Here is a 23,202-nt window from a genome sequence, read left to right as displayed (position 1 = left end):
AGACCAAGGGTCTCCCTCTGTTGCCCAGGCTGGAGTGCAGTGGTGCAGTCAGAGTTCACTGTAGACTTGACCTTCTGGGCTCAAGTGATACCCTATTTTTGCTTCCCATGTGTGCTACCACGCCTGGCAAATTGTTTTGTATTTTTTGTAGAGACAGGGTTTCGCCATGTTGCCCAGGCTGGTCTCAAACTCCTGAACTCAAACAATCTGCCCACTTGGGTCTCCCAAAGTGCTGGGATTACAGGCATGAGTCACTACACCTGACCTGCATTTTCTGTAAATTGGTAATCGGATCTAGAAGTGAGAAGCTCTGGGTTTTTTTTTTTTTTTGTACTTTATCATTTTATTAAATATTTTAAGTATAACTTGGTTGGCTCATTAAGATATTGTATTTTAAGGATCATGCTTAATATGTAGTACATATAATTTAATCATCTTTGTGGACATTGGAGTCAAAGACCAAAGAGCCAGGATTCAGCCACCTCACAGGAAAACTCCTTTTCAGTGTTGGAGTTTGGAGTCAAAGACCAAAGAGCCAGGATTCAGCCAACTCACAGGAAAACTCCTTTTCAGTGTTAAATAATTTTCCCACTGATGTGGGAAAATCATTATACTGTTAGTATTGATTGATTATTAGTATTGATTGATTGAGAAATATGGGAAAGAACAAAAGCCACCATGAATTCAAGAATGCTTTTAAAGAGTTTTGTGCCTTTTTTTTTTTTTTTTTTAGAGTTTTGTGTCTTATTGATCATAGAGCTGCACATATTTGGAATGTGGGCAAACTAATTTGTGAAACATTTTTGTACTTGTCAGTAGTGCTCATGATGTAAGTGTGGCTTCAAAGGGTCCTGCTGGTAACACCATGGACCTCCAGGGTCTGGGGCCATTGGCTGGAAATGAATTAGCGTCTTAACAGTTCAGTTAGCGTCTTAACAGTTTAGTTCCCAGGTCCATGTTTTGGCTGTGTGAGCTCAAGCAACGATCTTTACTGCTCTGTGCCTCGCTGACTTATCAGCCAGATGGGAACAAAAACGATGACTGCCCCATTAAGATGCTGTGAGTCTTAAATGGTGGGTGTCAAACTCTCTTACAAACTGTAAAACTCTATACAAGTTTTAGTTTGTATTTGTTCCTTAGTTTGTTTGCATTTCCAGTGAAACCTGGTGCAAGAAACTCATCTGAGCCTTTATTTTGCAGTCTATAAAATGAGGAGGTAATGTTAGATAATCTTTAAAGTTCTGTGATTTAGTCTCTCAAGGAACAACACCACAGTCCAAACAAAGACAGAAAATGGTTTCATCTCCTGTGCCAACTCTAGTTTAATTGGTAGAGGCTACCTGAAGAGCCATCTTAACAGAATGCTGAACCAAACCTATAGTCAGTGGGGAAAATGCTGTGATTGATTAATAATGGCTGTAATGGGCCAGACACCATGGCTCACACCTGTAATCCTAGCACTTTGGGAGGCTGAGGTGGGTGGGTTACCTGAGGTCGGAAGTTCAAGTCTCTACTAAAAATACAAATAATCAGCTGAGTGCAGTGGCACACGCCTGTAATCCCAGCTACTCTGGAGGCCGAGGCAGGAGAATCACTTGAACCTAGGAGGTGGAGGTTGTGGTGAGCCGAGGTCATGACACTGTACTCCAGCCTGGCAACAGAGAGAGACTTTGTCTTAAAAAATAAATAAATAAAATAATAATAGTGGCTGTAATGGTCATGGGATGACACAGAAGTGATGCCTATGCACTATATTATAATGGTCCAAAAGAATTAGTGTCTAATGGTGAAATGTAATCTGCATCTCCCAAGGCCTTAGCTCTAGCAGCTCTGCCCCCTTGGCTGAATTGCCTTGGTAACCACAGCTGGCTCTGAGAAACCATGGGAATGAAGAATGGGTCCTATTGATGAATCCTGACCCAGGAGGGCGCATGCAGAAGGCCCTTCTAGGCAGGGCAGCTGGGCATGGCCTAGTGCTGCCATCTGTGGTCTTTTGCCTGGAGAGAACACAAACCAGAGAGCCAGAGCATGGGATATGTGTGTGTGTGTGTGTGTGTGTGTGTCCCCGTGTGTGTGGGTTGGGTCAGGGTAGGGGACACAAAGGGCAGTGCCAGCAGCTGGAATTTAGGCCTTGTCTAGGGCCAGCCAGGGTAGGCTGCCCAAAGGACTCCAGTGAGCTTTTCAAGTTCAGACGTGTCTCTTACACTCAGACGCGTTTCATCCATCTTTGCCCAGTGCCTGCCAGGCATTTGCATGGATCCATTGACTCTTAGCTTTGAATGAAATCTAAATAGCTGTCCATTCTAATCTAAAATCTAGTGTCTAAATCACTCTCTAGCACCTGAAGTATTTGAATACTTCAAGTGACGGGGAGCTCACTCCCTTTAGGGGTAGCTTATTCTTCCTCAGGAATGTCCCCTGTTTGAGTTGAAATCTGTTTCTGTCTCCCTAACTTCTACCTCTCGGTCCTGGGAATCCTCTCTGAGGCCAGCCTGAACAAATCCGTTTTCTTTTCAGTAGGACATCCTGTAGAGTGTTTGTATTCAGGGCCTACACCATTGCTGTCAACCTTGTTTTCCTTGGACAGGTCTCCCTCTGTGCCCCGCCTTCTCCCTCTCCTAAGCCTGCGGGGATGGTGAGGGAATATGGTAGAGGTGGTGGAATGGGGATTTAGATTTGGAGGCAGATCCAGCCCCAGGATCAAAGAAGCTGTGCCCCCCAACCTTTTGGGGGCACACTGGAGATGGGGAAAGAACATTGGCCCTGGATTTGGCCAGTCCTGGGTTTAAATTATAACTCTGGGCCAGGTGCGGTGGCTTACGCCTGTAATCCCAGCATTTTGGGAGGCTGAGACCTTTCGGGTGGATCACCTGAGGTCGGAAGTTCGAGACCTGCCTGGCCAACATGGTGAAACCCTGTCTCTACTAAAAATTCAAAAATTAGCTGGGCATGGTGGCATGCACCTGTAATCCCAGTTACTCGGGAGGCTGAGGCAGGAGGACTGCTTGAGCCTGGGAGGCAGAGGTGGCAGTGGGCCAAGATCATATGTCTGTACTGTACCCTGGGCGACAGAGTGAGACCCTGTCACAAAAAGAAAGAAAAAATTACAGTTCTGCCACTGCTCATCACTGTGTGACTTGGACTTGTCCCTCCCCCTGACAGCTTCGTCTTTAAAATGGGAATGGCAATGCCTTCCTCAAAGAATGACAAAGACAGTGACAAGTAATGAGGCTGCACAGAGTAGGCAGTTGGGACATGCTGCTTGCACTCCCCCTGCCTGGCGGCAGAGGTCTGCTGTGGTCCCTCTCCACCTGTGGTTCCGCACAGCTTGCTGATGAGGATCAACATGGAGTTGGGGGTGTGGGGAGACATGTTTAATTCGTGAAAGTTGAGAAATTCCTAAACCAAATTCAATTTAATTTTGAAGTAGGTAACAGTTTTAGTTATCAAATAGTAGATGGTATTCTAAGCACTTTACCTATAGAATTTACTTACTCTCCCCAACAACCTTATGTGGGAGGAAATATTATCATCTTCATTTTACAAATGGGAAATTGAGGGACTGAGAGGTCACATCAGGTACCTGATGGAGCTGGAATTCAAATCCAGGTAGTTTGTGGACAGCGCCATACTTTTAGCAGTGATGATGTACTGCATCTCTGAAGAGAATTAGAACGGTAATTCCCAAACTTCAGCATGTGTTAGAATAACCTGGAGGGCTTGTTAAACCACAGATTGCTGGACTTCACCTCCAGATTTTCTGGTTCACCTGGAGAATTTGCTTTTCTAGCAAGTTCCTGGGTGATGCTGCTGCCCACCTTGAGAATCGATGACTATCAGGGATTAAGTGGGTCCACCTGAACCCAGAGGCTGATTTTATTGTTTTTTTCAGATGAGGTCTCATTCTGTCACGCAGACTGAAGTGCAGTGGCATGATTATAGCTCACTGCAACTTCAACTTTTGGGCTCAAGGGATCCTACCACCTCAGCATTGCAAATAGCTGGGACCACAGGTGTGTGTCACAGCACTTGGCTAATTAAAAAAAATTTTTTTGTAGATGGTCAGGCACTGTGACTCATGCCTGTAATCCTAGCACGTTGGGAGGCTGAGGCAGGAGGATCACTTGAGGTCAGGAGTTCGAGACTAGCCTGGCCAACATGGCGAAACCCCATTTCTACTAAAAATACAAAAATTAGCCTGTAGTCCCCACTACTCGAGAGGCTGAGGCAGGAGAATCACTTGAACCCAGGAGGCGGAGGTTGCAGTGAGCTGAAATCATGACACTGCACTCCAACCTGGGAAACAGAGCCAGACTCCATCTCAAAAAATATATATATATTTTTGTATAGATGAGGGTCTCACTTTGTTGCCCAGGCTGGTCTCAAACTCCTGGGCTCAAGCAGTCCTCTCACCTTGGCCTCCCAAAGTGCTGGGATTACAGGAGAGAGCCATCACATCCAGCTTTCCCTTTATCTAGTCTCATGGGGAATGAAGGCTGATTTCACAGAGGCAGAAAATAAACCACAGTAAGAACAATACTCATATTTTCCAATTGCCTCAAGCTTTGCCACACGCTGCCATGTTTGTGATCTCATTAAGACTCAGAGTAATTCTGTGAGTTAAGCAGAGAATGAATTTTTTCTCATATTTAAAAAATATATATTTTAAAGGAGAGGAAGCTTAGAGAACTAGCTGGGCTAGTGTCACCGAGGGACATAATTTTGGAGAAGCGGGGGCTAGAATCTTAGCTACTAACTCATCATAGCACTCTGGAACCTCTCTGCCTTTCCCCAGATACCCTCCTTTCCCCAGGCTACTATCAATTTTCTCCTTAAAACTAAATTTCTGGCTAGGTGTGGTGGCTCATGCCTGTAATCCCAGCACTTTGGGAGGCCAAGATGGGTGGGTCACCTGAGGTCAGGAGTTCGAAACTAATCTGGCCAACATGGTGAAACCCCGTCTCTACTAAAAATTAGCCGGTTGTGGTGGCGGACGCCTGTAATCCCAGCTCCTCAGGAGGCTGAGGCAGGAGAATTACTTGCATCTGGGAGGTGGAGGTTGCAGTGAGCCGAGATTGTGTCACTGAACTGCAGCCTGGGCAACAAGAGTGAAACTCCATCTCAAAAAATAAATAAATAAATAAATAAATAAGAAAGAAGAAAGAGAAAGAAAGAGAGAGAGAGAAAGAAAGAAAGAAAGAAAGAAAGAAAGAAAGAAAGAAAGAAGGAAAAGAAAAGAAAAGAGAAGAAAAGAAAAGAAAGACCCTAAATTTCTTTATCCATCTGTAGATGGGTGGGTTAAAAAAAAAACTGTATTTCTTTAGCTTAAATCTTTGAGCCCTGTTACACCATGAGATAGGTATTATCAGTCATTTATACCCCAGTGTGAATGATTTTCAGATGTTTTCTTGAGAAAGGAGTAATTAGAACTTTTCCCTTTTCAGTCTCCCTTTGGACACTTGTATGTTCTTAAGTCTGTGGTTCTCTTGAAGGAAGAGGCCACGTCTTATGTGTCCCCACCATTTAGCACCATGCCTGGCTGAAACAGTCACCAAGAAATGCTTGTTGAAATGAATGAATGAATGAATGGAAGAACCAGGTTCCTCCCCTTGCCCATTCTTCCTACAGCAAGCCTCCCTTCCTGGCAGTCCTACCATTTATAGCAAGTGCTCCCTCCGCTTTATCTCACAGTGCAGTCTCTTCAGTCTCTTTTCTGCCTGTCCAGGGGCCAGAGGTAAGCAGCACAGCTTAAGAGAAGCCTTCCCCATTCCTTTAAAGCAGACATGACTCTATTTTCCCTGGACTTCCAGAAACTTTCCATCACAGCCCTCATCACGTTGTATGATAAGTGTCTGTTTAGAATGGCTTTTTCTTCCCTTACATGATGATGTCCTTGAGAGCTGAGATTGTGTCTTTTTTATACAGGGTGTGGTAGGCATTCAATAACTAGTCGAATGAATAAATAGTCATGTGAACTTGGTTGCCAAGAGCAGTAGGGATGGGAATGGTATCTGGCTGAGAAGCCATTTCCTGAGAGATGACTGACAAGAGCATCGAAAAACAGTCTGTGAGTGATTCAGGTGACTTGCCTCCCTGTGCCAGTTAGAGCTAGTTTCAGCCACAAGTGGCAGAATACCCAGTATAACCGTGGCTCAATCATATAAAAGAAGTCCACAGATAAGTAGACCAGGGTTGCTAGGGTAATTTCCTAATCACTAGGGACAAGGCTGGTATCTTGTTGCTCTGCCATGCGTAACAAATGGCTTCTACCCCCTGGTCCAGGATTGCTGCCTGAGCTGTAGACATCACAAACACATTGTAGCCAGAAGAAAGGGGTGACAGAGGGTGCCCTTGCATTCTGCTTTTTTCTTTTTTTGAGACAGAGTCTCACTCTGTCGCCAGGCACCAAGCTGGAGTGCAGTGGCACAATCTTGGCTCACTGCAACCTCTGCCTCCCGGGCTCAAGCAATTCTCCTGCCTCAGCCTCCTGAGTAGCTGGGACTACAGGCACACGCCACCATGCCCAGCTAATTTTTGTATTTTTAGTAGAGACGGGGTTTCACCATGTTGGCCAGGATGGTCTTTTCTTTTTATTATTATTATTATTTTTTTGGTTTTGAGACAGGGTCTTGCTCTGGTGCCCAGGCTTGAGTGCAGTGGCATGATCACAGCTCACTGTAACCTCGACTTCCTAAGGTCAAACAGTCCTCCCATCTCAGCCTCCTGAGCAGCTGGAACTACAGGCACGTGCCACCATGCCCAGATAATTTTTTATTTGTTGTTGAGACAGAGTCTCACTATGTTGCCCAGGTTGGCCTCGAACTCCTAGGCTCAAGCGATCCTCCTGCCCCAGCCTCCCAAAGTCTGGGATTACAGGCATGAGCCACCACACCACAGCCCCTTTTTTTCTTAATTTAAAAACAAATGACTTTATTTTTTAGAGCAGTTTTAGGTTCACACCAAAATTGGGCAAGAGTACATAGAGTTCCCTATACACACAGCGTCCTACTCTGTCAACAGCTCTTACCATAGTGGCACATTTGTGTCAGTCAATGACTATACATTGACACGTCCTCACCAAAAGTCCATAGTTTATATTAGGGCTCACTCTTTTCTGTGGGCTTGGACAAATGTATAATTCCATATATCCACTATTATAGCATCATACAGAAATGTTTCCCTGCCCTAAAGACCCTCTGTGCTTCTCCTGTTCCTCCTCCCTCCCCATCCCTGGCCACCATTGATCTTTTTACTGTCTCTGTAGTTTTGCCTTTTCCAGAATATCATATAGTTGAAATCATGCAGTATGTAACCATTTTAAGTTGTCTTCTTTCACTTAGTAATATGCATTTAACTTTCCTCTGCATCTTTTCATGGTTTGATAGCTCATTTCTTTTCAGTGCTGAATAACAGTTCACTCCCTGAATGTATGACAGTCCCTTTATCCATTCACCTACTGAAGGACATCTTGGTTGCTTCCAAATTTTGGTAATTATGAATATAGCTGCTATACACATCCGTGTGCAGGTGTGTATACGTTTTCAACTCACTGAGAAAATATGAAGGAGTATGCATACTGAATCATTTGGCAACAGTATGTTTAGTTGTGTAAGAAACTGCCAAATTGTCTTCCAAAGTGGCTGTACCATGTTGCATTCCCACCAACGAGAGTTCCTGTTGCTCCACATCCTTGCCAGTATTTGTGTTTTTGGTTTTGTGTGTGTGTGTGTTTTTGTTTGTTTTTGAGACGGAGTCTCACTCTGTCACCCAGGCTGGAGTGCAGTGGCCCTATCTCAGCTCACTGCAACCTCCGCCTCCCAGGTTCAAGTGATTCTCCTGCCTTAGCCTCCCGAGTAGTTGGGACTACCGGCATGTGCCACCACACCTGGCTAATTTTAGTATTTTTAGTAGAGATGGGGTTTTCATGCTGGCCAGGCTGGTCTCAAACTCCTGACCTCAAGTGATCCACCCACCTCAGTCTCCTAAAGTGTTGGAATTACAGGCTTGAGCCACTGTGCCCAGCCTCCCTTGCCAGTATTTGGTGTTGTCAGTGTTTTGGATTCTGGCCATTCTAACAGGTGTGTAGTCCCTCATTTCCTTTTCATTTTTTTTTTTTTTTTTTGAGACGGAGTTTCGCTCTTGTTACCCAGGCTGGAGTGCAATGGCGCGATCTCGGCTCACCGCAACCTCCGCCTCCCGGGTTCAGGCAATTCTCCTGCCCCAGCCTCCTGAGTCGCTGGGATTACAGGCACGCGCCACCATGCCCAGCTAATTTTTTGTAGTTTTAGTAGAGACGGGGTTTCACCATGTTGACCAGGATGGTCTCGATCTCTTGACCTCGTGATCCACCCGCCTCAGCCTCCCACAGTGCTGGGATTACAGGCTTGAGCCACCGCGCCCGGCCCCTTTTCATTTTTTTTTTTAAAGCCACTTTATTGAGATAGGATTGACATGTAAAAAGCTGTACACAGTCAGGGTATATAGCTTGATGAGTTTGGGGGTTATTCCCCTTCTTTGTAAGATACTTTTTGGAAGTAAACAAATACAATTATCTATTATATTCCATGGCCAGGTCTTAGTCCCATGACCACAGTTAGCTGCAAGGTAGGAAATGTAGTCTTTATTCTGGGTGGCCAAGTGGCCATGTGAAAAGTCAGGTTTCTTGTGAAGGAAGAAGAGAGAATGGACACTGGGAACCACCCAGTGATCTCTCCACACTACAAGGAAAGGAAATATTCTCAAACTTGCTTAAAGGAACTTTGCTGGGTGGGTTCAGTGGTATTTCATGAAATTTCACCAAAGACATGACATGTGGAGGTTGCCTCTGAAGAGGCAGCATCTGGAAAGTTGCCAGAAACCAGCACCGCTTTTCTCTTCTGCCTTGCTGTGGCAGTATGGGGCTTGTTCACTTCTTTCTACACATCTCTCTGTTCTTTTCTCTCTGCATGTGGCAGGAAGGACATCCCAGCTTTAGCATTTCAGCCAGTTAACTAGCTTTCCAGAGCGCAATTCCAAAGTCCTTGGAGAGAGAATCTGCTTGGTGCAGCTTGGGTCAGGTGGGAGAAAGAATCTGATTGGTTTAGCTTGAATCAGGTGTCTGTCAACTCTGGCTAGAACAAACAAGGCTACAGGGGCCCACCTCCAGAGGGAAGGAGGGCAGTTTTCAGAGAATGGGTATTATGGGATGGGAAGACTCCTCAAAATGTATCTAGAGCATGAACATACTCCTCCCAGGTCCATGTCCCCGGACTTTGCAAACCATCATTCATTTAGGTAAACATTTATTGAGCACCTTCTGTGTGCTAGGCACGTGGATCTGTCCTCTCGAGATTTTGGAAATCTCTTTGGAAATCTCTTTAACCTGAATTATCTTTTAGAGTGAAATCATAGCTCCTTACATTACTCATCTTTTAGCTTTCCAGGTTTCAAAATGGGGATCAAAGGATTTGGTAAACACATGTTTCTGTTTCTCCATCTGGATTTTTGGGAACTATGGAGATGGCCATGTTCTGTCCTCTTTTCTTTTTCTTTTTTTTTGTTGACCAGTTTAGAAAGAATTGTTCTCCCTCACTTGTCTTTGTCTCTTTAGTAAGAAACGTTTTGGTTGGTTGGTTGGTTGGTTGGTTGCTTTGTTTTTTGAGACATGTCTCTCTCTGTCACCCATGCTGGAATGCAGTGGTGCAATCAGGGCTCACTGCAGCTTTGACCTCCCCAGGCTCAGGTGATCGTCCCACCTCAGCCTCCCAAGTAGCTGGGACTATTGGCGAATGCCACCATATGGCCATGGGGTTTCGCCATATTGCCCAGGCTGGTTTTGAACTCCTGGGCTCAAGTGATCCTCCTGCTTTGGCCTCCCGCAGTGCTGGAATTACAGGTGCACACCACCACACCCAGCTAATTTATTTGTTTATTTTTTCTTTTCAGTAGAGACAAGGTCTCACTATACTGCCTAGGCTGGTCTTGAACTCCTGGTCTCAAGTGATCCTCCTGCTTCAGCTTCCCAAAGCGCTAAGATTATAGGCATGAGGCACCATGCCCAGCCTCATATTTTAACAAACTCAAATATGATGCCCTCTCCTTAATCTACCTGATTCTTTTATTTTCTTTCTTCAGCCCTGGGATGGGCCTCCACTGGTCTCAACCTCACACCCGAGGAGGAAAATGTTAGGTTTCTAGTCCCTGTAGGAAGAGAACCCAGAACTTGGCAGACCTTTCTAGGATCAGCAGCAGCTGATGATAATGACCACAGGTGCTGTTCACTGAGGACATACTCACTGCCCAGCCCCAAGCTAAATCCTGTATGTGTATCCTGTCATACATTTATCCCTCATACCAACCCTGAGAGGTAGGCACCAATTTCCCCATTTTGCACATGGCTAATCAGGAAGCTCAGAAAGAATAGGCAACTTGTGACCAGACACGGTGGCTCATGCCTGTAATCCCAGCACTTTGGGAGGCCGAGGCAGGTGGATCACTTAAGGTCAGGAGTTCGAGACCAACCTGGCCAACACGATGAAACCTTGTCTCTACTAAAATTACAAAAAATTAGCCAGGCATGGTGGCGGGTGCCTGTAATCCCAGCTACTCAGTAGTCTGAGGCAGGAGAATCGCTTGAACCTGGGAGGCAGAGGTTGCATTGAGCCAAGATCGCACCACTGCACTCCAGCCTCGGTGACAAGAGCAAAACTTTGTCTAAAAAAAAAAATATATATATATATATATATATATGCAACATGTTCAAGGTCACATAGAGCCCAAGTAGTAGAGCTGAGCTTCAAAACTAGACCCCCTTCCTCCAGAGGCTCCCCACATGTCACAGGCCTCTGAGAATACTCCACATTGCCTCTGACGTCTGCCCCATGCATGTCTCCTTGTGGGAATCATTTTGAATCTTTGGCAGTACCATTTCGAATGTGTTTGCTAACTCTTGTCATGTAACTCTGGAAATCAGACTCTGATACCATTTTTGTTACTGGAAAGAACAGCTGGGCTGGGGTCAGGGTGGGGCTGTGGTGCATGGACGGTGCACTGTTCTGTTGCACCCTGGGAAGTCCAGCCCTGCTGCTACCCCGCCATGTGACTCTGGGTAAGGGCCTCTCCTCTCTTGGCTTCAGTTTTGTCATCTATGGGCCCCTTCCAACTCTGACATTCTGTACTTTCCAAGTTAACTGTGCATTTCACAAGGATTTCATGAGGTTGTCAACTTCCACACCCCAATGAAAGAGAGAGTGTGTCTAGGAAGTTTCCCATCTAGGCTGAGCCCGCCTGGAGCATGTGAGACTTGCTTCTTTCCATCACATCTCTGGCCTTTCCCACACGCTGAAGCTTGTTCTGCAATCTCTGGGCTTGAGGGTTATCTGGTGTTGTCCCTCCAGTTCTCCCCAGTGGGGATAGAATGTGCTCCCTCCACCCTCTGCCACCTCCCCAGATCCAGGTAACCGAATACCTCCAACCAACCCCTCTCTGCTCACCCATGGCATCCCGGCCTCTTCCTCTTTGTCCTGATATAACTGTTTATAAAGGTTTGGTGAACAAGTGTCCCCTGCTTTGTATCTTAAGGGAACATAGAGATGTCCATGTTCTCCCCTCTGGACTTTTGCTCAGCATTACATAGTTATCAAATCATCTTCTCAGCAACTCCACAAGTCCCCTAGTATCATCCCCATTTTGTAGACAAGGCACTCAAGGCTCAGAGAAGTTAATAGATTTGTCTAATTGACACACTAGCTAGTGCCAGAGGCAAGATTCAAACCTGGGACTGGCACACCCTATCACGCCACATCACTTTGAATCACTACATTTACGTTGCATTGGATTCAGGAGAAGAGTCCATGGCCTTCTTGGAGTGGTGTGACTGGTGTGTGGTTTCTGTGTGGTTTTTGTGTTTGGAGGGGTAAACAGGAAGACCCTAGGGAGAAGTTCCAGAGGACAGCAAAACTCAATGTATTTGTCTGGAAGCGGGAAAGTCACAGAGTCAAGGTTCCTGAAGGAAGCACTCTCTTCCAGCTTGACATCCCTAAACCTCTGTCCACATTTGCTTCCAGATCCTGGAAGGAGACCAAGCCATCCTGCAGAGAATAAAGAAGGCTGTGCGGGCAATCCATAGCTCCGGCCTTGGTGAGTGAGCCTGCTGGGTGCCCCGCCTGGCCAGGAAGCCCCTCCCGGCTCCAGCCTGGAGCTAACTCCAAGCTCCCATCCGTACCTCCACAGGCCATGTAGAGAATGAAGAGCAGTACCGAGAGGCCGTGGAATCCTTAGGCAACAGCCACCTGTCCCAGAACAGCCATGAGCTGTCCACAGGCTTCCTGAACTTGGCCGTGTTCACCCGAGAGGTGGCTGCTCTCTTCAAGAACTTGGTGAGGCCCCTGTCTCTTCCTTGCCCAGCCCTCAGCCAGACTCAGGGTGAATCTAGTGGTCTTAAGAACCTGACCGGGAAAGGGTCTGTTTCCTCCCTTCTCCCAATTTGCACTTGACCTCTGACCTATGACCTGAGGTCCCTTTCCAGCCCTGACCCTCCTTTTGCATAATCCTCCTTTTCTCTGGCTTTTTACCCAACTAACTCTTCTCTCTCTGTTCTCCTCCTTCTCTTTACACGGGAGCAGAGGGGAATCTCACAGCAGGAAAGACCCCCATGCAAGGGAGGGTTCCCTGGAGGAGCTTTGGGATAAAGGAGAGACAGGCTCAGGGGTTCCTACCTTTATTCTGCTACTGCTGCCGTCGCTGCCACCGCTGCCACCACCTCCTCCTCTCCTCACTCCCTCTTTGTCTTTTGCTTTTCCAGTGACATCTGCTTCGTACTCAAATCCCAGAACCTGTCCCTGCCTCCACAAGCCTCTCAGCCCCTGCTTATGGCCCAGTGGCCTCGGGTTGCTTCCTGATGGCCTCTTTGGTGACTGCTTCCCCTCTGGTCCTTCAAGTCCTCACCTCAAGGCCACCCTGTGATAGCAGCTCTTCTATGTGCAGGCACAGTTCTCAGTACTTCACATGTTCACTCATTCAATCCGGGTGCACAGCCCTGTGGGGCTGGTATCACTGTTGTCTCCACCTTATAGGCTAGGAAACTAGGACATCGAGGTTAATTAAGCAGCTTGCCCGAGGTCTTGTGGTTCGGTTTGAACCCAGGTTGTCTGGCTCCAGAGTCTAAGCATAAGCCTGGCTGCACTGCCTCCCAGGAAAGCCTCTTGTCTCCCTCCAGGCTCCATGGCACTGGACCAGCTCTTGTGGCTCCAGTCCTCCCCAGCATCCTCCCTGGTTGGCAGAGGCCACATCATCCTTGAGAGGCAATGTGCTCCGTGGTGAAGCACCTGACCTTGGACCTAGACTCAGGCTTGGAATCCTCACTCTGCTGCTTACTAGGTCAAGTCACTCAGTCTGCCAGAGCCCCAGGTCTCTCATCTGTGAAACTGGGATAATACTGCTACCTACCTCATAGAGTGGTAATGAGGATTAAGCAAGTTAGTGCCTACTTTATGGTAAGCACTCAGTAAATGTGGGCTAATATAATATATTAATGGCAAAAACAGCAATTACTTTTGCACCAACCTAATAAAATCTGTCATTATTATAGCTCTTGGCATAGCTGTGCCTTGTACACTGTCCTGCATGCAGAAGCCTTTAACAATATTTGAGGCTGGGCATGATGGTTCACACCTTAATCCCAGCACTTTGGGAGCCTGAGGTGGGTAGATCGCTTGAGCCCAGGAGCTCTAGACCAACCTGGGCAATGTAATGAGACCCTGTCTCTACAAAATATATGAAAATTGCTGGGTGTGGTGACTCACACCTGTAATCCCAGCACTTTGAGAGGCCAAAGCGGGTGAATCATTTGAGGTCAGAGGTTCCAGACCAGCCTGGCCAATGTGGTAAAACTCTGTTTCTACTAAAAAAATACAGAAATTAGCTGGGTGTGGTAGCAGGTGCCTGTAATCCCAGCTACTCAGGAGGCTGAGGCAGGAGAATTGCTTGAACCTGGGAGGCAGAGGTTGCAGTGAACCAAGATCATACCACTGCACTCCAGCCTGGGTGACAAAGTGAGATTCCATCTCAAAAAAAAAACCCCGAAAATCAGCCAGGTGTGATGGCATGCGCCTGTGGTTCCAGCTGCTTGGGAGGCTGAGGTAGGAAGATCAATTGAGCCTGGGGGAGGTCGAGGCTGCAGTGAGTGTGATCACACCACTGCACTCCAGCCTGGGCAATGAAGCAAGACCCTATTTCAAAAAAAAAGGTAGTATTTGAGTTCCATTGAATTGATTAATGTCTTTCTTTGTCTTTCCCTCTTTTCTCCCTGTTTCAGTCAAACTAGTGTTTCCTGGGGAGTCTGCTGTCTGGTGGGCATTATACCAAGGGTTGGTGACACAGGAAAGGGTCAGACTCTGTCAGAGACCCACAGTCTTGCGGGGGAGACAAGAACTAGGGTGTGGAATAGCATCAAGAAATACCAGCAGCATGGCACAAACTCAAGGACACAGTGGCTGGTGTCAGAGGCCTAGTGCTGCCATGGTTCAGGAAAGGGGAGATCAGCATAGACCAGGAGGGAGGAGTGGCCATGAGAGGCTTCCTGGAGGAGAAGAGACCCAAGCTGTACCTTGGAAGTTGGTTGAAATATTAGACAGGCCTCTTTAGGTTGCGAAATCACAGAAACCCAACTCAAACTAGGTTAAATTTTAAAAAGGGAATTCATTAGCCCCTGTAATGGGAAGTCCAGGGCTGCAGCTGGCTTACGTGCCATCCTTTCCTCTTTAGATAGTTTCTCTCTGTCTCTGCTCAGTGGGCAGGATAGCCCAGCAGGCCCAGATGCACATCTTACCAGAATAAAGATGGTCTTTCTCCCATGACTTAGGCAGAAAAATCCCAGAGAGGATTCTGATCGGCTGGCTTGGGTTGCATGCCTGTTCCCTATTGAGTCCCTCTATCCTGAGGCTGGGGTGCCCTGGTCAGATCTGACTCCTGCATTTATCCCATCTGACCACAGAGAAGGAGTTCCCCACAGGAAAGGGGGTTCTATGACCTTTAGTAGGGGAGGCTCATGAAGCGTTAGCCAGCCCAGAACAACAGATGTGCACTACAGGTCAACTCGAGAGAGTCAGAGAGGAGAAGGGAAGCTGCTCCTGGCAAGGAACAGAGGAGAGACTGACCATGGGATGCTCCTGGAGCAGTGCAGTGATGAGGCTGGAGTCATCAGGGGAGGGGCTGACTGTGACACGCCTCAGCCTCCCCTCCTGTCCCCTTTCACACAGGAAGCCTGGCAGGCAGCAGGTCAGCCATCCTAGGCTGACCCCAGAGCCAGCTCCTCTAGTCCTCCCCAGGACTCCTGCCATGATGGACCCCTCACTCAGCTGCCATCTCTTTGATGACATCTCTTCCTCTCCCCTGCTTCCCTTCCCCACTGCTCTCTTTGCCAAGTGATGCTTCACTGTACCCCAAATCCCTAGGGGTTGGATATCGGTCACCTGGGGCAGGAATGGGCATCTCTGTTTTTTCCAGGTTCAGAACATGAACAACATTGTCTCATTCCCCCTGGACAGTCTGATGAAGGGGCAGCTAAGGGATGGGCGACAGGTGAGTTCCATGCTGGCCATGGTGGTGGGACAGAGTGAAAGAGGAGTGGGTAGGAGACTCGGGGAAGACGGGGCTGGACTGAGGGTGGAGGCTAAGTGAAGGGGCTGGGCCTGGGGAGGTCTGGAGGACCTGGCTCGGGTCAGCCTAGGATGCCTGACCTGCTGTCTGCTGGGCCCCTTGTATGAAACCTCTCATGTAAATCTTAAAACCATCCTATGAAGTAGGCTCTGTGGGTACGCTCATCCCCATTTTGCAGTTGAAATTCAAGGCCCTGGGAGTTAGGTAACCTGCTTATGGTTTACATTGCTAGGAAGTAGAGAGCCCATGTGGGAATCCAGGGATCCTGAATCCCATACTCAAGCTGCTGTCTCTGTGGCTGCATGCAGAGTGGAGCTCAAAGAAGGTGACAGAATAATCTCCCTGGGCAATCTGCCCCAGACAGCCTAGGGGAGGAGCCGTGCTTCCCCCAGAGGGTTCCCTCCCTGCCCTAGGCTGCCAGCCTGCACGCCAGCCTGCTAACCACACAAACCAGACAGGCAGCTTTTTCACCTTGGAGTCTCAGGGGTGTTCAGAAGGGCGTGAGCAGCCTGGCTGGATGAGGCTTAGGCAAGCTAGGCAGGGGGTAGCCAGGTCTCCCCAGCTTGCTGTTGGGCCTTGAGTAGACTTCTCAACCTCTCTGGCATGTTTCTTGACCTCTACCCTTGCTCTAAGAGGATGGTCTAGCACAAGGCAGGAGAAAATAGTGGGAGAAAGTCAGGCGGGGGGAGCTTACCTTCATCCTGCCATCCTCATGCTCATAACTGATCTCTCTTCTGAGCAGAGCCCAAAGATCTCTCCACACCCCAAGCCAGGGCCCACCGAACCTGACTGATTCTTGGCATCTCTGGGGAGGAGAAGTTCTGCTGGGAGGAGGGCCTCAGCCCTGAGTAATGGGGTCAGTTGAGCCTGTCTGGTGGGGGCAGGTTTGCAGCAGGACTGTGGGGGCAGGGGCTGGTTAGAGAAGGGCTCTGAGCAGCTTAGGGGAGCACACTCGCAGGTCCCCCTACAGACAGCAGAGTATACTGTTTATTCCAGTGCTCCAGCTTCCCTTTGGGCATATTGTTCTTTTTTAACCCATAGGATTCCAAAAAGCAGCTGGAGAAGGCATGGAAGGATTATGAAGCCAAAATGTAAGTGGCCACAGCCAGGGTGGTTTGCCCAGAAGAGTAACGCTTGCACTGCATCAGGGAGCTGGGTAGGGAAGTACCTAAATGCTGCCAAGACATGTCATCCAAAAGTGGGTGGCATCTGGCTCTGTGGAGGCATCTACAGGAGATGGTTTATACCCAGGCTTGATTGGATTCTGGGAACTGGGCCACGAGACCACCAAAGGAGCTATTGTGAAGGAACTTCAGGATGCCACTCTCAGAGCCCCATCTGCTCAGAGGTGCCAGACGTGGGCAGGGATGGAAAGGAGCTAGCACTGACCCAGTCAATACCTCCACGTGCTGCCTATTTAATCCTCACAGTCACTCAGTCATATGAGAGAGGTATTAGCATCACAGTTACCACAGGAGGACTCAGAAAGGTTAAGTCACTTGCCCCAGGACCCACAGCTCAGCAGAGGCAGAACTGGGGATTATGCCTTTTGCTCCTCGTTCCTCAATGCCAGGTGGTATCTCTAGAGGAGGAAATGGAGTTGATGTCACACTCAGGCTTCCTTTGTCTTGTGCATACCACATGATACTCCAGATCTCTCACCAGCTACTGGGACATCATGGGGAAAGAGGGAGCCTCAGGTATCCAGTGGCCAACTCCTCCTGGGCAGAGACTCCTTGGGCTCTGTCTTCTGAAGAGTCTGTCCAGATCCCAGCCCTTGCCCTCTGCCCAGCCAGGACCATACTGTGGAGCACTGATTGAGCTTTTTTGTAAAATTTTGTTTTCTCTTGCATTTTGCCAAAGCAGTACATGTTTATTATGAATAATTTTGAAAATAAGAAGTAAAAAAGGAAAAAAAATTAATCATTCTTAGAGGATTGGGGTCATGGCAGGGGGATAATATTCTCCATTGTTTGAATTTTTTTTTTTTTTACAAGGTGCAGGTAACATTATAATTTTATTTTTTTAAAAAGGTGGGATGAGGAGAAACTACCCCAAAATACGAGAAAAATCCTTAATTTTCAAGCCTGAAGTATTAACATTTTGCCATTTATTTTTCTATATCCAAAAAAATATTTTTACAAAACTGAGATCATAACAATATACTGTTTTGTAATCTGCTTTTTTCATTCAAAAATACATTGTGACTGGCTGGGCGCTGTGGCTCATGTCTGTAATCCCAGTACTTTTGGGAAGCTGAGGCGGGCAGATCACAAGGTCAAGAAATTGAGACCATCCTGGCCTACATGGTGAAACCCCATCTCTACTAAAAATACAAACATTAGCCAGGTGTGGTGGCGCATACCTGTAATCCCAGCTACTCGGGAGGCTGAGGCAGGAGAATGGCTTGAACCTGGGAGGCGGAGGTTGCAGTAAGCCAAGATCATGCCACTGCACACCAGCCTGGGTGACAGAGCTANGAGGAGGGTGGATCACGAGGTCAAGAGATCAAGACCATCCTGGTCAACATGGTGAAACCCCGTCTCTACTAAAAATACAAAACATTAGCTGGGCATGGTGGCGCGCGCCTGTAATCCCAGCTACTCAGGAAGCTGAGACAGGAGAATTGCTTGAACCTGGGAGGCGGAGGTTGCAGTAAGCCAAGATCATGCCACTGCACACCAGCCTGGGTGACAGAGCTAGACTCCATCTCAAAAAAAAAAAAAAGTACATTGTGACCATCTTTGTACACTATTACGTATTCTTCCACAACATCACTCAAACGGGTGTGCCAAAACATGCACAAGCCATCATGTATTGAATCTATTCCTGTCATTGGAGAAGCATCCTTGGATTTAAATATTTGCCCCTACTCATAATTATTTCTGCAGGATCAATTTCAAGAAGTAGATCCTGGACTTTTTATTGTTCCCTCACCTCCCAGAGCCATGGCACCTCTCCCAGTCTGAAGGAAGGTCACATCTTGTCCCTGCACGAGCATCTTCAGCCCCAGCTGTGGGCATAGATCCTGTGATGAAGGGCGTAGGCACTGTGTGGCCATCCTTGTGGGGCCCCATCCCTGCCTGTGATGGAGCATGGCCATCTGCTCTCAGGGACGGGTAATGAGGGCCCAGGCTGACCTTGTCTTTATGATTTGCTGTGGGGCCAAATGGCCCTCTTCTTCCTGAATTACATCGACTAGGCCCTTAGACTTTCAGGGATTGTCAACCAAATGGAAACAATAAGCTCTACTCTGCTGACCTTCCCAAAGCAGTCTGCTTTTCCTAGGTTCCGATATTGAGCCTTCCTGTAGGATTCCATTTACAGGCAAGACTCCATTGAGTCGATGGGAAAGGGGGCTTGGCTGAGGTTATTTGGTGAGTTATCAACAGGACCTGGACTAGAACCCAGGGCTTCTGAGTCCAGTGCTGTTTCTGCCATGTGGTCTCCTGGCTCCTACCACAGAGCCACATAGTTTGAGCTACATGTCTTGGCATGGGTGACTATGTACACTCCTTTTCATATGGGCTCCAGGTATAGCCAGATATGCATGAGCCATAAGTTGCTATGTAAATCCACCAGTTCTTACCAAACAAGTCTGAGCAGCAGCTGGAAGGGCCCAGGGCCCTGATAGCATCTGTCAAATACCACTGGGAGCCTCACCCCTGGCTGTTCATATAGGAAGAGGATTCCCTCTCCATGTAGGGCTGCTGAGAAAGGCATCCCAGGTCCTGTACAGAGGCCAAGTTTATCTAGGCAGTTCCATGTACAGGTCTGTTTCCTCATCTGTAACATAGGGACAGTAATACCTTGTAGGGTCAATGTGGCGATGAATAAGCACAGTGCGTATAAAGCACTCAGCACTTCGGTTCAGCAAGGATTTATTGACCACCTCTGAGCCAGAACTAGGACAGAATAACACAGGAAGATTGACAGGCAGAAACCCACATGTTTGCTCCTAGCATTTCCCCAGCCAGCTTTTGATCTTGTGCAAGCCATTTTCCTTCTCTGGATCTCAGCTTCACCATCTGTAAAATGGTCCCTGTTCTGAGAGAGACTGTAATCTCTCAGAAAAGAAAGAATGTGACTGTCACCTGGCAGGAATGAGGCAGGAAAGGAAGGCAGGAACAAACCTGAGCCATAGTGTTGGTTGCCAAGGCTGCCCCTAAGGCTCAGGTATCAGCCAGACCTGGGTTCAACTCCTGGCCCCACCACTTAACAGCTGTGTGACTCTCAGCCACAGGCTCCTCTTCTATAAAATGGGATAATGATTCTGCCTCATGGGGCTATCATTTTAGCGTGTGAAGGGCCTAGCAGAGTGCCTGAGCCTAAAAATTATAATTAGGAGCCTGTAATCCTAGCACTTTGGGAGGCCAAGGCAGGAGGATCACTTGGGCTCAGGAGTTCAGGACCAGCCTGGGCAACATAGTGAGACCTTGTCTCTATTTTAAGAATTAACAATAATAACAATAATACACATATAGTAAATATATATAATATATATATATATATTTATAATCATAAGCCACACGTCATGGCTTATGCCTGTAATCCCAGCTACTTGGGAGGCTGAGGCAGGAGGATTGCTTGAGGCCAGGAATTTGAGACCAGCTTGGGAGACAGAGCTAGATCTTGTCTCTAAAAAAGAATAATAATAATTAGTAATAATAGCAGCTTCTACTTATTTACAGTTTCCTTTGTGCCAGGTACTGGAGTAAGCTCTTTGCATCTATTACCAGATTTATTCTCCCTGGCAGGGAAAGCTGCTGTTGTTATCCCCAGTTTATTGGTAAGTAGTGAGGAATCCCTGCCTACAATCCCTGCCTTAGTAGATGCCCCGTAAGGGGCATGGAAAGGTAAGAAGAGAGGCAGCTCAAAAAATAATTAAAATACAAAGTGGTAATGTCATAATGATAGTATTAGCACAGAAGTAAAAAGAAAAAAAAAGGCAAAAAAAAAAAGAGTATTTTTTTTAATGGAAGGAAGGGTAGTCAGAAAAGGCATCACAGGTGATGTGGCACCTAAGCGTGGCTGAAAGTGTCAAGGTTGGTTGGTGTGTGGTTTGTTTTAAATATTTACCTGCCTGCACCAGGATCCCCCGTACCCATCCCATGAATAACACTAGACTGTTCCTGTAGTCTCCTCCTGCAATTATCTCGGTCTTAGTAACTAGCATTTAAGTACTTTCACCCACTATTTCATTTCATTCCTTCTGCTGCAACTCCACTCATAAGAAAGAAAAACATTTCTAACATTTGAAATGTTTAAAAAATGGTGGTGACCTTTTGAGGATAGGGAAGGAATGGGACTTGTTATTTTATAGGGGAAGGGGAAGGAACGCACTCCCCAGCTATTAGGTCATCACAGAATGACTATGTCAGACTTTGTAGGATAAATCTCTATGAATTATCTTAGTGGAGGCTGAGGGACAGAGCTGTGATAAGTGACAAAGCCATTTTGTCAGAGCTGAAGTACGTTGACAAAGCTGTGTACTTTACAGCTTGTCTACACTCTGAGTTAAGTAGCACTATCTTTTAATCTCTACTAGCATTCAAAAAATATAAGAAAGAATGAAGAAAGTACCATTTACTAAAAAAACATCTAAAAGGGATCACCAGCATTTATTACTGTAATGTCATTGCCATCACTAGAATCATCATAATCCTTCCATTCATTGAGAGCTTACCATATGCCAGGAACTGTACTGTTTCCTATGCATTATATTATCCAAGGACTAGGTGTGATTACAGGGGTTCCCCTTATCCTTGGGGGATACGTTCCAAGACCCCCAGTGGATGCCTGAAACTGAAGATGATACTGAACCTTATATTAGGTTGGTGCAAAAGTAATTCTGGCACTTTTTGCCATTAAAAAATAATCTATGATTTTTCCTATATATACATGTCTATGATAAAGTTTAATTTAAAAATTAAGCACAGTAAGAGATTAACAACAACAGTAATAAAATAGAATATAGTAACATCACTACTCTTGCACCCTGGGGCCATTATGAAGTAAATTAAGGGTTACTTGAACACAAGCACTGCAATAGTGAAACAGCTAATCTGATAATCAAGAAGGCTACTGAATGACTAATGGCAGGTGGTATAGACCAGGGGTCCCCAACCCCTGGACCACAGACTGGTACTGGTCCAAGGCCTGTAAAGAACCTGGACTGAATAGCAGGAGGTGAGGGTGGCAGGTGGGTGAGCATTACTGCCTGAGCTCCGCCTCCTGTCAGATCAGCATGGCATTAGATGTGCATGGGAGCACGAACCCTATTGTGAGCTTCACATGCCAAGGATCTAGGTTACATGCTCCTTATGAGAATCCAATGCCTGAGGATCTGAGGTGGAACAGTTTCATCCCAAAACCACCTCCCCAACCCTGCCATCTGTGGAAAAATTGTCTTCCACGAAACTAGTCCCTGGTGCCAAAATGTTGGGGACTGGTGGATAGACAATGTAAATACACTGGACAAAAGGATGGTTCATGTCCCAGGCAGGATGGAGCAGAAGGATGCAGGATTTCACAATGACACATAATTTAAAACTTATGAAGTGGGCCAGGTGTGGTGGCTCACACCTGTAATCCCAGCACTTTGGGAGGCCGAGGCAGGCAGATCACCTGAGGTTTGGAGTTGGAGACCAGCCTAGAACACATGGTGAAACCCCAGCTCTACTAAAAATATAAAAATTAGCTGAGTATGGTGGTGGGCGCCTGTAATCCCAGCTGGGTAGAATTACTTGAACCTGAGAGGTGGAGGTTGCAGTGAGCCGAGATCTTGCCACTGCACTCCAGCCTGGACAAGAGCAAAACTCAGTCTTGAAAAAACACAAAAAACAAAAAACAAAATTATGAATTGTTTATTTCTGGAATTTTCCATTTAATATTTTTGGACATGGTTTAACCACTAATAACTGAAACCACAGAAAGCAAAACTGAGGAGAAGGAGGGACTACAGTATTACTCTAATTTTCCAAATGGGGAAACAAGCTCAGATTTATAAAGGTTAAATAAGTGAAGGAGCTGCCATTCAAATCCAGAACCTACATTTCCAACCACTGTTCTATATTGTGGTTTGCTTTTTGTCCATTTACTCTGGAGAAGATATCTTTCCATGTCAGTACAGTCATCCCTCGGTATCCATGGGGGATTGGTTCCAGGACTCCCACAGATACCAAAATCTGAGGATGGCAAATCCCCTTAGTCAGCCACCTATATCCTCAGCCTCTACACACATAAATGTAGAGGGCCAACTGTATGTACAGATATTCTCTCTTTCTTTTTTTTTTTTTTTTGAGACAGGGTGTACTCTGTTGCCCAGGCTGGGGTGCAGTGGTGCAATCATGGTACACTGCAGCCTTGAACTCCTGGGCTCAAGCGATCCTCCTACCTCAGCCTCCCATGTTGCTAGAACTTCTGACAGGAGTGTAACACCACGCCTGGATAATTGTTTAAAATTTTATCTTAAAGGGCCGGGCGCGGTGGCTCAAGCCTGTAATCCCAGCACTTTGGGAGGCCGAGGCGGGTGGATCACGAGGTCAAGAGATCGAGACCATCCTG

The 23,202-nt window shown here is 46.9% G+C and overlaps 1 protein-coding gene across 2 annotated transcripts in view; it reads left to right on the top strand.

Moving 5' to 3' along the window:
• Positions 1-23,202, top strand: part of ASAP3 (ArfGAP with SH3 domain, ankyrin repeat and PH domain 3) — a 59,567-nt gene that overhangs the window by 19,723 nt on the left and 16,642 nt on the right. For both annotated transcript variants that reach the window (XM_017534523.2, XM_017534522.2), the window contains exons 2-5: positions 12,045-12,117; positions 12,211-12,356; positions 15,484-15,558; positions 16,678-16,727. In XM_017534523.2, coding sequence (XP_017390012.1) covers positions 12,045-12,117; positions 12,211-12,356; positions 15,484-15,558; positions 16,678-16,727 — 344 coding nt within the window. The remainder of the gene's footprint in view (positions 1-12,044; positions 12,118-12,210; positions 12,357-15,483; positions 15,559-16,677; positions 16,728-23,202) is intronic.

This window comes from Cebus imitator, unplaced genomic scaffold (genome assembly GCF_001604975.1).
Source record: "Cebus imitator isolate Cc_AM_T3 unplaced genomic scaffold, Cebus_imitator-1.0 Scaffold87, whole genome shotgun sequence".
Taxonomy (NCBI): Eukaryota; Metazoa; Chordata; class Mammalia; order Primates; family Cebidae; genus Cebus; species Cebus imitator.
Note: the sequence above shows the minus strand (reverse complement) of the source record. Positions and strands in the feature narration are given on the sequence as shown.